Below are 15,015 nucleotides of genomic sequence, written 5' to 3'. Positions count from 1 at the left end.
GTAAAATTTGCTCATGACTCAGGTTGTAATCAAGGTGGTTCTATTCTTAGGTTGAGGTCCTTGCTGCCCCCAGTAGGATCCATTTCCTAATCCTGTGGTCCTGTGTGCACCATTAAGTAGGTCAGACTATGTAAGGTTCTACTGATTCCCCCACATTGCGGTTGATCACCTGTGACAGAAGTGAAAATGCTTAATTCAAATAGTCGGCAAATATTTGGATGTTGTTTATTATCGCAATTGCACTTCTTACTTTGGTGTTTGCTGCAAGAACAGTGATAGGCCTGACCTAGACCTGAATGTATGAACGAGGGAAACTTTTTCACTTGCTTTGCTGTTGGTGGCTTGGGCTTGATGTTTAATTGGGTATCCTTTCCTGTTTCACTACCCACTGATATGTAAGTCAGCAAGCATCTCTGACAAACATTTCAACATCTGTTTGGCCAAATAAGGTCAACATTCAGAAAAAGGGTCAACACACTTGGAATAACTCCACAGACGCAGGTATCCCATCACCAAGTCACCCTTTATTTACACAGTTAAAAATCACATAACACCAGGTTGTATGATGGATGGTATGGAGCTGAACTTATATGATGAATACCATACAAGTTCAGGAAATAGTCAAACTTACTGCTGGTAAACAATGGTCCATTATCTGTAAACAATATTTCCGGGAGTCTGTGCATTGCAAAAGATGCGAGTAGTTTTTCTATTGTCTCCCAGTGTTTGACAAATGAACTCTATTCACATCCAGCCACTTTGAGTGGGTGTCCACAATGATTAAGAACATAGATCGCATGAAAGGACCTGCATAGTCAGCGTGTAACTGAGTCCAGGATTTACCTGGCTATTCCCACATATGTGGGGGAGCTACTGGCGGTAATTTTGTCCTTGTTGGTACTTGAGGCACTGCCCCACTAATGCAGCTATGAATCCAAGCCTGGCCAAGAGACATATCTTCTCACCGACATCTTCATTTTAGATACCCTTGAATGACTCTGGTGGAGTTCAACCTGTATCTGGTGGGGACCTTTGTTCAGGACACTCACTCTTGCTCGCCATAATAATATGCCATTCTTTACTATGATGTGGTCTCTCCCAGTCCAAAAAGGTTTCAATTTGGTTGTGATGGTCCTTGCATTCCCCCCATCACCAGCAGTGGTTTCTGTTTTGCCAGGATCAGATCTTTCTGCTTCAAAGTCTGATGTTGTCAGCTGTGACTGGAAGGGTGTCCAGAAAATTTAAAACCATTACAGACTCTTCCTCTGCTGGTACCACCAGTGGTGTATCTGGCAGCAGGAGATGACTCAATGCATCCACATTTGCTATTTGGCCTCCAACTTGTGTTCCAACTTGTAATTATACACACTTAGTACTTGAGTGCGTTGCCAAATTTGGCCTGAAGGTATGAGTGGCAATGTCTTGTCCTTTTTAATAGACCCAGCAGGGGGTTGTAATCTGTTATTATTACAAATTTATGTTCACAAAGTTTTTGGTGGAACTTCCTGACTCTAATTATGTCCACTAAACATAATTTCCCTGGGATGTTCTTTTAAGGATATGTCCAAGTTCTCTAAGTGCCCCTTGTGGTCTTCTCTGTTACTAGCACATCATCCAGATAAATGATGACCTGGGGTAGACCTTGTAAAATGATCTGTATCATCCACTGGAAAATGGCAGAGGCTGATGATACCCCAATGGCAATCTCGGATATTGGTACAAACCCTTATGGGTATTAATTGTAGCATACTTCTGGGAATCTTCATCTAACTGCAATTGCAAGTACAGATGGCTCATGTTCAGCTTTGTGAAGGATAGACCTCCTTCCAGCTTTGTACTTACATCCTCTAGCTAAGGGGTTGGTTATTTATTGGCACTTTACTGTTTAAAATCCTCACAAAGGCAAACTGACTCTTGGAGCTTCACAATTGATGCAACCGGTGCTGCTCGTTCTGCAAACTTTCCAACCCTCAGATGTCTGCCTCTGCTTTTGCCTGTGAGACAAATGCCTCTGTATGGGCTTTGCAGAATCATGGAATTGCTTCCCGGTCAACTTGCAAAGAGGCCTTTGCTCCTTCGATTGTCCCTATTTCTTCCTGAAAGACTTCCAAGTATTTGATTAGGACTTCACTCAGGCAGCCATTTTCTAATTGAAAAATATGGAGCCAATCTAGGTGAATCTCTCTCGATCAATTTTGCCCCATCAGGCTTGGGCCCAAGCCTTTTACTACAATCAGTGGGAACTGAACTAGCTGCTTCTCATAAGACACCACAACTGAAGTTGTCACCTTAATCTGTAGGGGCTCCCTCATATAGGTTCTCAGCCTGCCCGAGGTCTTGCGCAACTTCAGGGTTGGAGTCCAGAGTGAATTTTGTTAAAGACTGGTTCTGCAATCACTGAAAGAGCCAGGCTGTATCGACCTCCATTAGAACTGGGTGACACTTAACCACACTTTTGATTGGTTTGGATTTGGACATTGCTATACAACTTAACTATTCCAAACCAGATGTAAGTGGACCTTTCAGGATATGCACTCTCCTAGAAACTAGCCTATGAGTTTCCATACTCAGGTTGGCTTTAATAGAGGTCTCTTGCTGTCTTGTGTCTGCAAACTGACAGCAACTATAATGGCATTCCTGCCCAGATCTTGAAGAAAAGTTTAACTGTTTGGCCAAGGCTTGGCTTTGTTTTGCGGTTTTGGTTTGGGCTGACCTAGAGTCCGTCTATTCAGTTATGCAATTGCCTTCACTCAACTGTTGTTCCACAGACTCAATCAGACTGTGAGGGTATCCACTTCCATTTGAATACCCTGCAACTCCTATGCTCCACTTCCCGCATTTTCCAATTATAAAGCCAGTTGGAATGTCTGTTAATGTCCAGTTGGGCTTCAGCTAATAGGTGCTTTTGCATGGTTGTAGCATTAATCCCACACACCAAATGATCTTTCAGCATTTCCTTAAGGGTTAAACCATAGTCACATGCCTCTGCCAGTCATCTTAACCTAGTCAAAAATTCCAATACGGATTGTAATTGCCGAGTAAAAAAGATAGCTTCTCGAATTAGAGGAGAATTGGGGTCATAATATTTCTTAACTAAATCCATCAATTCTTGAAAGATTTTAGTGTCTGGTGCCTCATGGAAAGTTAGGCTCCTAATAACCAAAAAGATGATAGGTCCACACGCTGTCAGGAGAATTACTTATTGTTTTCATCTGCCTCAATGTCATTTACCTGAAAACAAAACATATTCTTTCTACATACTGGGCCCAGTCTTTCCTGGCAGGATCAAATGAGTCAAGCTTCCCAAATAATGGCATGATGCCAGAAATGCTTAGCCCAACTCAAAGACAACTGTTGCAAGTGAATTTCTTCAGGAGTGTGCTTTTCTCTCATCACCTTGAGATGATTCCACTAAAACCAGTATCCCATCACCAAGTCACCCTTTATTTACACGTGGAGAGTCCTTGACACTGAACCAGCTCCCTCAGAGCCAGCTCTCAGAGTGAACAAGATGTCTGACACTCCTGTTTATGTCTGCCAGCCAGGGCTCCCTGATTGGACCAGATTAACAGCCCCAATCAGGAAACTCATATTCTATGAAGTCCGTTTAGCTGACCTCGTTACAATTGCTACATGCTAATAAATACAAAAATATTGCACATATATATTTTATTTCCATTTTGTTATGGGGATTTTCATTTTGTTTGATCACTATTAATCACTGGGACTGAAAATTGCTACAATTAGCCTTAAAAAACGGGTGAGGATTCTGATGAAGGGAATGGTTGGTGGTGCAGAAGGAACATGAAAGGGAGTTACTTTTAAGGGGATGTCAGTTCATTATGCTCAAAAGATATGAACATGAAGAGTTCCATTTCGAGTGTGCTGAAATTGGACTAATGACACCTGGGGGAGAGCTGAATTTGAAAAATTAAAACATTACATTGTTAAATGTAGCATTAGAAAAGGTATTCTTTGTGGAAAAATTGTGAAAGTTATGGGATTAAAGAAAGGTAAAAAATGAAAATCAGCTGGCTAAAGAAACAAATGAGATTGAGATTTATGGGTGAACAGCCAAGATTACTTCATTACTAAGCAGTCGTTCATTTTAATGTTCTGTATGACAAATTCATAGCCATCAGTTCTCAGGATGTGCTGTTATATTTGTAATGTTTACAACTTATACACCCAAGTAAACTGCATATGGCATCTGTAGGAATGATGCTTTTTAAGTACCATTAGATCACATCAAAAATCTCAGTAATTGCTTTGAAATGTCTTCCCTGCAGTATTATTATGGTAATAATGAGCATTGCAGCATATTTTATGCCTGAATAGGGGACCTTCAGTTGATTAAAGTATTTGGTCCTTTATTCCAGCATGAAATATGTTTGAATCATTATTATATTCATTCATAAATAATGGTGATTTTAGAAACGTGGGATATATATATATCTGCCTCATTGTGCTTAAGCTGTTTTAATGGGGAAGAAATTCAACACATATAATTTCTTTATGCTGTCCCAAATTTATGTTGTTATCTGGTGTGGTTTAATTATCTCCAACTTGAGTTGTACTAATGTTATTTTGGCGTGGGCTCTTTTGAGCTTACAGAATATCCATTGAAAAGAGGAGTTCAGCTCCTGAGGTAAACAAATTGCGGTTGTCGGATCCCAAACATGTAGTTAAGATATAAACAGACTTTTTTTTTGCACTCACCAGAGCAATACAAGGATGTCAAATGTAAAACCCATAAATTGGGGAAAATGATGCTGGTAAGTCAACTCTGATTGGCTAAGAAGTTACCATGGAAACAACACCAAGGAACTATAGGCACTCCAAACTCCTGGATAATTTGAAAAAGGCGCAAGGCTTGAACCTATTCCTTTCAGTTGCAGAGAACTAGTCCCTATATATGAATGTGTGCTGCTTCAAGCGAGCATGACTGTAGCACATAATGAGCTTGACTGATTATCTTAAACTGATCATTAGTCTAGCTATTACTGCACTCAGAATTGCTCAGCAATACTGTAATCACAGGCTCACATCTCAGAGTACTGCAGTCAAAGTTTTGTTTAGTGTTTCTTATTTGCAGCCTTGTTGAGTACATTCTGTAATCTGCCGATTACAAACAACCACAGGAACGTATCATTTGATTCAATAAGACAATCACTGGGACATGCAGCCTGCCTGTTTGACATTGCACCAGCACTGAACTTCAGGATGTGATCACACCCCAGTCTCCTGGAGTAAAGTTGTTACCTTGTGGGCCATTTATATCGAAAAGGATTTGCCAACGCCGGCTTCCCACTTCATTGGCCCTAATATTTGATTGTCATTTCCACTGAGTGAGAGAAGCTTGGTTCCATCCATTTCACGTTGTAGTGTAGGAGAAACTTGGACCTTCTAAAGATAAAGGCCCATGTATTTTCCATCCTTGGTACATGAAATATTAATATAGATATCCCAATACAAATCATATCTGTTCATTTATACATGCCCATAGGATAGAGACCTCCACCTTGTGTGAACATTTCACTTGGCCTCATTACTAATTCTACATAGGTTTCCTTTTTTTGAACTATGTTAGTGACTGGAATGGTTAATTATGGATTTCATACTGTCAGCATTGGTTTTAAGGATCAAAGTTATGATTATGTTATTTGGGCCAACATTTTCCACAGATGATTCTGACCACAAGGAATGTAAATTTATATTTAGCCCTGTACTACAGCATGATGATAATGGAGTTTCTGGTGCAAGCTTGAACAAGGTGGTGATCTTGCTCAGCAGCAGTGTCAATGGAAGTCAGCAACCCTCAGTAAACGTCAGACTGGACCTAGCAATGTGTTTTTAAGAAATCTTTTCTCTCTTAGGAATCTGCATGTCTTCATAGATTGGTTTCCATCAGTAGGCCGGGATCATTTTAATGAGACCAGTGATCTCAGTGGGCCTATTTCTATGCAGCTCGCCACCAAAGTAGATGTAGATGTCAATTCACTGCAACACTAACAGCAACCTTTATTTAGGCATGGAGAGGTGGAGGTGAGCATAAAAAAGAAGACAGAAAGCCATGGGCCAGTTAGTCTAACATTTGTCATTGGGAAGATGGAATAATTGGTCTAAACACAAAGTGGCTGTCAAAATGGCCACCTGCTCAAACAGGCCCAGTATTATCAGTTACTGGCAACAGACATCCTATGGCCCAATGGGTCAGTGTAGCGCGATCAATGACGTTATGTTTTATGTGTAGTGACATCACTGACTGAGCATGTGCAGTTGGCTCTACTGAGACCGAAATTCTGTATGTCCAAGGGAGCCTGGATCTGAGAATCCAAGAGTGGAAGAAAAGGCCAGGAAATTAATACTGACCATTGAGCATTACACCTGGGAAGCTCCTCATGAACTCCAGGCTGAATTTAGTTGTGGGGAAGAGTGAATTGGTGATGGGGAGTGCTGTCAGCATTGGGGACTTCACTCATGGTTCACTGAACACCTGATGGCTGGCTAAGTAGGTTAACTTTCTGGTTGGAAGGCAACTACATCTGCCATTTGACAGTGACATAGCAGTGCTGGGTGGAATTTCTGAGCCTCTGTACTCCCTGTGCCACCTAGAGGTGGTAATTTTATGACACACATTTGAGAAACTGCTGGTCTCCATTATTCAGGGAGCAGGACTTTTCAGAAAATTATAACCCAAGCAAGAAATATAAATGGGTTCTTGTAAAGGCAAAATTCTGTCTAACAAGTTTATTCGAGTTTTTCGAGGATGTAACAAACAGGGTGGCTAAGGGAAACCAGTACATGTACTGCATTTGGATTTTTCCAATTGCATTTGATAAGGTCCCACATAAACAATGTCTGTGCAAGGCAAGAATTCATAGTGTGGGAGGTAATATATTTGCAAGGTTGGAGTTTTGGCTAACTAATAGAAAACAGAGAGTCAGGATTAATGACTCATTTTCAGGTTGGCACAGTATAACTAATGGCACATCACAGGGATCAGTGCCAGATCCTCAACTACTTACAATCTATATTAATGACTTGGATGAAGAGACTGAGTGTAACATAGGAAAAATAGCTGACAATTTCTGAGTGCCAGTCTGATGCTGCTCCCCCATGTTGTGAACTGTGGCAGCTGCCTCTCTCTTTGAAGGAATGGGGGACCTGGAAGGAGGTCAGTGTTCCTCTAGCCCCTGTCTTTGCAATAATGAATGAAAGCATCCACGAACTGAGTGATGGAGAGGTAAACTGGGTGCATACCAGATCCTGACTATTCTCCACCAACTGGTTCATGGAGGCTGCAATGTGCTTGTATCCTGGAGCTGCAACATCAGCTAGAATGTGAGCTGACTTCACTCCCTCTGCTCCCAGTCTGTGAATGATCTCTGACACCACTGGTGGAAATTCTGCTGCTTGCCTCTGCATCAGCTCCTTAATGAGGGTGGGGGTGGGGGAGCGGAGGGGTGGGGGGGGGGGGGGGGGGGGGGTGGGGGTGTGGGGGGGAGTGGGTGTCATCCTTTTTTCACTTTCTTTCATGGGATATGGATTTTGCTGGCAAGGTAATTATTGGACTTGAACTAAAAGATTTGTTGGATTCCTTCAGAGGACAATTAGCATCAACCACATTACTGTGTATCTGCAGTCACCTAAAGATCAGATGAGGAAAGAACAGCAGATTTCTTCTCCCAATAGGAAACAAGTCATCCAGGTAGGTTTTTATGACAGCAGTGATAGATTCATTCCTGAGACTAGTTTTCAATTCCAGCTATGTTAAGTGAATTGAAATTCTACCACATACCCACAATCATTAGTGCGCTGGATGACTAGTCCAGTGACATTGCGCTGCTCTCTCTCCCCTGTACTGGGTTCAGAATCAGTCCTCTAATGTCAAAGATCATTTCTTCCTCTACTAGGCCTCAGTTGTATGTCAGTACTGTGCTCACCAGATTGTTAACCAAGCCTACATTAGATACATTACCCACCAAGATGTATGGGTCTGCAATGTTAAAAATCACACAACACCAGGTTATAGTCCAACAGGTTTAATTGGAAGCACACTAGTTTTCCGAGCGACGCTCCTTCATCAGGTGATTGTCACCTGATGTACGGGTCTTCAATGGAGGAGGATGAGGTGGAATGTCTTTACACTCCTGGGGCTTTGGCCTAAAATGTCGATTTTCCCGCTCCTCAGATGCTGCCTGACCTGCTGTGCTTTTTCAGCACCACACTCTCGACTGGAATGTCTTTACAGTCCTTCCTCCAGAGAACCCAGTTGTTTCTCCTCAGGGGTGTGTCGTGGGGAGCTGTTAGAAATGAAGCTGGGGGTTTTTTTGGTTCTCTTCATCTTGACTTGAGATTAGGCAGAGAAAAACATGAATGTCTATTAGTGTGATAAGCCACCATCCTTACCCAATTAAAAATCACACAACACCAGGTTATAATCCTACAGGTTTATGTGGAAGCACTAGCTTTAGGAGCACTAGTCCTTCATCAGGTAGTTGTGGAGTATATCACACAACACCAGGTTATAGCCAACAGGTTTATTTGGAAGCACTAGCTTTCGGAGCGCTGCTCCTTCATCAGGTGGTTGTGGAGTATCTCATATTCCATAAACACCTGACGAAGGAGCAGCGCTCCAAAAGCTAGTGTTTCCAAATAAACCTGTTGGCTATAACCTGGTGTTGTGTGATTTAAAACTTTGTATACTCCAGTCCAACACAGGCATCTCCAAGTCATCCTTATGCAGGGTTTTATTAAGAGTTTGCTACTTGATGTGCAGGTGCAAGTGGCCACTGGGAAGCTTTATTCATGAAATAGCTATAAGTATCCAATTTCCCCTTAAGCATAGGCACATTTTTTCTTGTTTGCCTGCCAGCCCTCAGCAGTCTGTTCCTCAAAGTGGGTGAGGAGCCTGATCTCTGGCATCCCCCTACCATTGTCTCACAGTTATTTTGCGCATCCTTCTGCAGAAGGAAAGAAGCATTACGATGCAGTAGCATGGGTACAGATCAGAGCTGTGAATCCCCACAGTGATGATTGTCCACGTGAGTTCCTGTAAGCATACTGTGGTGTGGGGGAATATATGAGTTAAAATGGTTCTGACTGAAAGGTTGTCAAAGAGCGAGAATTGATGGAAATCAATAAAGCTTATATGATGTGAGTGCCTGATATTCCTTTGAGGTGTTCATCTTGAAGATAGCTTTTGTGATTGTGACCTTGACTCATGCAAAGGCCATCAAATCTGTCAGTTCTCACAAATAAGCTGAAAGGTCAGTGAGCTGGAGGTGCATGAACTGCTGAGTGTTAGTTCCTTTTACTCATCAGGTCATGAAGCTTTCAGTAGACAGTAGTAATTACCCGACCTATGCACAGCAGATTATTTGTCCTTTTCGGCACAAGGTCCAATAGTTCAGCTTGTAGGCCAGAACAGCTGCAATCTGTCTCCACAGTTCCCAAGTTACAGGCGATCCCTAGCTTGCTGTGTTCTGGAGTATGTTTGCAAGTTGATTTGTCCACAGGTTAGAACAAAATGCAGGATGGTTTAAAAACAAGAAATGTTTGGATGGTGGATCTGTAAATACAACCATTCATAAGTCAGATGTTCATAAGTGGGGGACACCCTGTTCCTTAGTTCCTTGCATTGGACATTCTCCCCACCTCCCAATACAAATACTCCTTGAGATTATGCTATCAGAGCCCTGGCCCGAACCCCATCATTGGATCAGGCACCCACAAACCACAGCTGCTGCTACGCTCCCAGATTCAGGCTCTTTACCTGGTACCATAGTTTGTTCTAGAATGCCTGTGAACTAAATTTTACTCAGCCTGTCTTCTGGGCAGTGATCCTGGTAAAAAAAATGGAAATGTAGACAACACCCAGGTTAAATGTTTCCAATTTTAATCCCTGCCCCACCCCAACCCATACACCCCAATTAATATGTGGTACCCCATTATCTGAACTGGTCAAAACTAGGACCTACAGAAAAGAAAAACTAATTCTAACTTATGGTGGAGCAAAGTGAATTAATGTAAAAGAAATGATCCATAAATGGCTTGATCCCTGAATGAATAGCAAAGGCAATGGAAAAGGCACATGATAGGGTGAAATGTGTTTGGTGTGTTGGAATTGGTTGGTTAGCCAAACATGACCTGTCATTCAAAAGAAATGTGACTGAAGCAAATTAAACCACACATTTAGCAGTCAGTATGGCCCTTCCATCACAACGGATAAAGGTGAAACTATAGTTGGTCAGCACCAAGACAGTTAATCAATGCTGGAATGTAAGAACATGACCACTGCTTGGAGGAATCACTTTCCTATTTTATGGTCAGATACTGCTCAGAAGCAAAAGTTGGTTGATTAGTGATAAAATCAAAGATGAGCTGGAAATGCTCACTATCGAAAGGATGTTATGACACTTGGAAGGGTTCAGAAAAGATTCACAAAGATGTTGCCAGGGTTGGAGGATTTGAGCTATAGGGAGAAGCTGAATAGGCTGGGGCTGTTTTCCATGGAGCGTCTGAGGCTGAGGGGTGACCTTATAAAGGTTTATAAAATCATGAGGGGTAAATAGAGAAGATCTTTCCCTGGGATGGGGGAGTCCAGAACTAGAAGGCATAGGTTTAGGGTGAGAGGGGAAAAATTTAAAAGGGTCCTAAGTGGCAATTTTTTCACACAGAGGGTGGTGTGTGTATGGAATGAGCTGCCAGAGGAACTGGTGGAAGCTGGTACAGTGACAACATTTAAAGGCATCTGGATGGGCATGTGAATGGAAAGGGTTTGGAGGGATATGGGCTAAGTGCTGGCAAATAGGACTCGATTAGGCTAGGACATCTGGTTGGCATGGACTGGTTAGACCGAAAGGTCTGTTTCCGTGCTGTACATCTCTATGACTCTATGCTGTACATCTATGGAGAGAGGAAGACAATATCAGCATTCCCAGCCAAGTAGGTTTCTTCTTCAGATTTCTGTTTCTGATTTCCAGGGTGCTCAGTATTTTGCTTTTGCTTTAGCAACCAGTTTGTGAAGCTAAATTTCCTCATTTAGTTAGATAGATCCAAGCACACGAGTCGACTATCTTAGAATGTAAGACAAAATAACTACTGAGCTTAAGCCAGCACTATTTTAAAAAATCTTTATTTACCTCATTAAACAAGGAATTTCTAATGACCAAAAGTGGGTGGGATGTAAAAATTTAAGTTAAATATGCATTTTTTAAAATAAAAGTTTTAACCTAACCAAAGTTAAAAATCACACAACACCAGGTAAAAGTCCAACAGGTTTATTTGGACGCAGTAGCTTTCGAGGCGCTGCTCCTTCATCAGGTGGTTGTAGCACTAACGCTCCGAAAGCTAGTGCTTCCAAATAAACCTATCGGACTATAACCTGTTGTTGTGTGATTTTTAATTTTGTGCACCCCAGTCCAACACTGGCACCTCCAAACCTTAACCTAACCAAGCATCTAACCTTCATAGAAGATAATATAATGAACAGAGAAATGCAGGATTTAGAAGCAGATATAAGCTGTTTAGCCCATTTAAACTAATTCACCATTCAATAAAATTCTATTTAATCTGATAGTTGTTGCAACTCCACTTTCCCGACAGCCTCCCATAACCTTTGACTCTCTTGTCTATCAAAACTCTGTCTGACTTTGCCTGTCTGATCCTGCCTTCAGTGGTTTCTGGGAACAGATTCCACAGACTGATGTTCCTCTGGAAGAAAAAAACATTTTTCCTCATCTCTGATAAGGCAAAATACTGTGGATGCTGGAAATCCGAAACAAATACATGGGATGCTGGAGAAACTCAGCAGGTCCGGCAGAGAGATTTTAGTTTCCATTTCAGTTAAGGTGACTTTTTTTGTGAAAGGTCAGAAGTCATTTAGGACAGTGGAATAAAGGTAGCCTTTCCAATAAAACAAGAGGATTAACCTGAATTGACCCAATCAGCGACCTGGGAAGTTAATTGCTGAACGTTTACAAAGTTGAGTTATGATCTAGAGGCAGGAAAAACTGCATCTCATGAATGTGCAGAAAGTCAGAAATCTTAAAGTGAAGAAGGGATTGATACTTCTTGGGAATGAATGTTTATAAACATAATGCTGGGAAAAGAATTGTGTCTTTTTGCTGTTTAAGATGAGATCTTTTCAAATTGACTTGTACAGGCATAACTTAGTTTTCTTTTAAAAATTCATTTTGTGTAATAAACTTAGGATGTTTTGTTAAAAGTATCTTTGTAGCCTCATATGAATATGTTCAGTGATCCCCATGGTAACCAAACCATAAAAATAAAACATAATCTATCAAACCACGTTTCACTCTAAGATCTGACATGTCCAATATTACGATCATCCAGGATAATAATGCACTAAATTCTGTAATCTCTATTAAAGTAAATTGCTCATGTGATCCACAGCCAGAGAAATTGGGCTTGACAGAAGATTGGCCAAACTCAAATAAACAGCAGCAAGCAGTTATCAGCTACAGAGAACAGTACAAGCCAAGGTCAAAGAGGTCACAAAGGGGAAACCAGTTACAACCATACAGAGGGTTGTGTGTTGGAGAAGTTTCAATCAGCCTTTTTGCCATCTTGACTTCCAGCCAGTATCTGAGCATGGTGCACTTTCCATCTCCCTGGCATAGCAAGAGTGAAGGACTGGCACAACCCCATTGGATGATTTGAACCCTGCTCATGACCTTATTGGCCAAAGGCCATAGAACATTCTGGAAGGTCTGGGGCAAGGAGGATACAAACATACACCTGGAAGCCATCCCCCCAGCAAAGACCCACAGCAAGATTCATGACATAAGACCGTATGGCAATCCAAGAAGTCCCTGGAGAAGATCTGCCCTGACCTGCAAGATCCACCTTCATGGAAGAGAGCCAGCTCTACATCAGAGAGGAAGGAGATTCTGACTGCCCAGCTCAAGCATGTGGGTCATTGAGGGTAATATCCTTTCTCAGATGGATAGAGCTAAAGAGACAGAGAGAGTAAATATTGTGGGAATTGGGCAAATGCTCACCCAGTGTTTCTAATAAGCCATATTTTGTTAATACAATCAAGTTGAACTGCAAACTGAATTCTATAGCCTATTATTTGCTTTATCGACAAGTGCGCTTGGGTAAAGTAGTTTTAATACATAAACTGGTCAAAGCACAAGACAATACTCATTGGAGCATTGATACAAACACAATAGTCTTCTTGTGCACTGTAACAAACCCCTGGTCAGTAAATTGCTGCATTGAATACATGAGTGCCTTTCCAGTTTTGCTTGTGGGCCAAGATAAGTAAGAATGCTTATCTTGGCTGTTTAAATTGACCTGTTCCCTCACCTTGATGGAATGTCCCTGATTAGCTCTCTAAGCCAGGAGTTAAGTGTCAACCTGAAGTCACATGTAGGCCTGACCAGGTAAGGATGACAGACTTGTCTTTGCTGAAGGGCATTTGCAAACCAGATTGTTTTTTATGACTACAGATTTTTTGTTGAATTCAAATTTTACCGTGTACAATGATGGCATTTGAACCCATGTCCCCAGAATATTAGTCTAGTGACACCAGCATTGTGCCACTGCCTTTCCTATGGGGAATAGAACTGCAACATTCAGCATTTAAAATGTTTCTGGCATTCGTTCCTGCCAGTGGCACATCAGTGTTATCCCGCGTGACAGACTTCAAACGGAAATGTTTGTTTGATTAGATTAGATTAGATTACTTACAGTGTGGAAACAGGCCCTTCGGCCCAACAAGTCCACACTGACCCACCGAAGCGCAACCCACCCTGACCCATTCCCCTACATTTACCCATTCCGCCACCGTGCTGCCCACTGCCACCATGCCGCCCACATGTGTGTGCTTTTTGTCTGCCTTATTGGGAGAATGGCAAAAAGAAACTGGCCAAATGATGTTCTCAATTTACTTGTCCTGCAATAAACCCTAGCAAGTAAAATTTAAATTCACCCTCTCTAAACACTCAAATTGATTGTCATAGAAATTTTAAAAGCATCCAAGAGGATCAATCCAACATTTTGTACTGCATTTACACCCCATTTATTGTTGAAATGGAGTCTCAAGTTAGATTTATGCTGCATGTTTAATGTTGGTACAAATTTGAAATCACTTTGCATCTAATTCGGTTATGTAAATTTGCTGTTATACTGCCAACCTCACCATTTTGTGTCAAATCAATGAATAAAGCTGGAAAATACTCCAGATATTTGAAGTTAGAAAATATCCGCTGAAATCCAAGAAGAAATCAGAAAATGTTATTACTTTTTTTCGTTGGGAAAGCCAGAGGAGCAATCCATTAATTTCACATTGTTATCTCAAGTGAACTGATGATGTGTTTTGGTGTGATATTAATGTGTCGCCACTGCCAATAAAGCAGTGGGAGGGTGGTGCTGGGTTAAAGCTAACAATATTGATGCGATCAGTGCAGGGTTCAATTCCTGTCCCTGCTGAAGTGGACTCAGAGTCTGCCTCCTTGCCCTACCTGCGGTAAAATTCACAGGCACTTTGTTATGATGAGAGAAATAATTGTCAAGGACTTGCCTTCAGCCACAGAACTGGAGAAGAAGGATAGATGAATGGAAAGTTTGCCAAGCAAGTCATTGGCATTCACCTGCGTCTTTCTCTCAGCAACTAGTTATTTTTTAAAAAAGAAGCTGAATAAAAACTAATCCATCAGTGCATTTACACATCCAAAAATCAGGCAAATTCGCCTTTTTTCAAAAAGATCTTCATTAAAAACAGTAATCTCTGTCAGTTGTTCCTCTATATTTAGACAATATATAATTTGCTGATGTGAAAACGTGACTTTAATCTTTAGTTTTTCAGAGATGCGTTCTCTCACAGCAGCTTGAAGTCGTCTTAATTGGTTTTTTATCACTTTGATTTTTTTTGAATGCTCAAAGTTTCCAAAGAGCTGATTTCAAGGTGTAGGGGGTAAGGAGCGATACGGGTGATGGGGTAAGGGGGAAGTTGGGGTGAACGAGGGAAGGACAGTGAGGGCG

General features: G+C 41.5%; 1 protein-coding gene across 5 annotated transcripts in view; it reads left to right on the top strand.

The window, feature by feature from the left end:
* Positions 1-15,015, top strand: part of LOC122561126 (transcription elongation regulator 1-like protein) — a 741,295-nt gene that overhangs the window by 658,240 nt on the left and 68,040 nt on the right. The window contains exon 14 of one of the 5 annotated variants that reach the window (XM_043712595.1): positions 12,421-12,498. The exons of the other annotated variants lie outside the window; for them this stretch is intronic. Coding sequence (XP_043568530.1) covers positions 12,421-12,439 — 19 coding nt within the window. The 3' untranslated portion in view covers positions 12,440-12,498. Of the gene's footprint in view, positions 1-12,420; positions 12,499-15,015 lie in introns of those variants that run through there. 5 annotated transcript variants of the gene reach the window in all.

The sequence above is a fragment of the Chiloscyllium plagiosum genome, chromosome 22 (assembly GCF_004010195.1).
Source record: "Chiloscyllium plagiosum isolate BGI_BamShark_2017 chromosome 22, ASM401019v2, whole genome shotgun sequence".
In the NCBI taxonomy this organism is placed as follows: domain Eukaryota; kingdom Metazoa; phylum Chordata; class Chondrichthyes; order Orectolobiformes; family Hemiscylliidae; genus Chiloscyllium; species Chiloscyllium plagiosum.
This window is presented reverse-complemented; position numbering and strand designations above follow the sequence as displayed.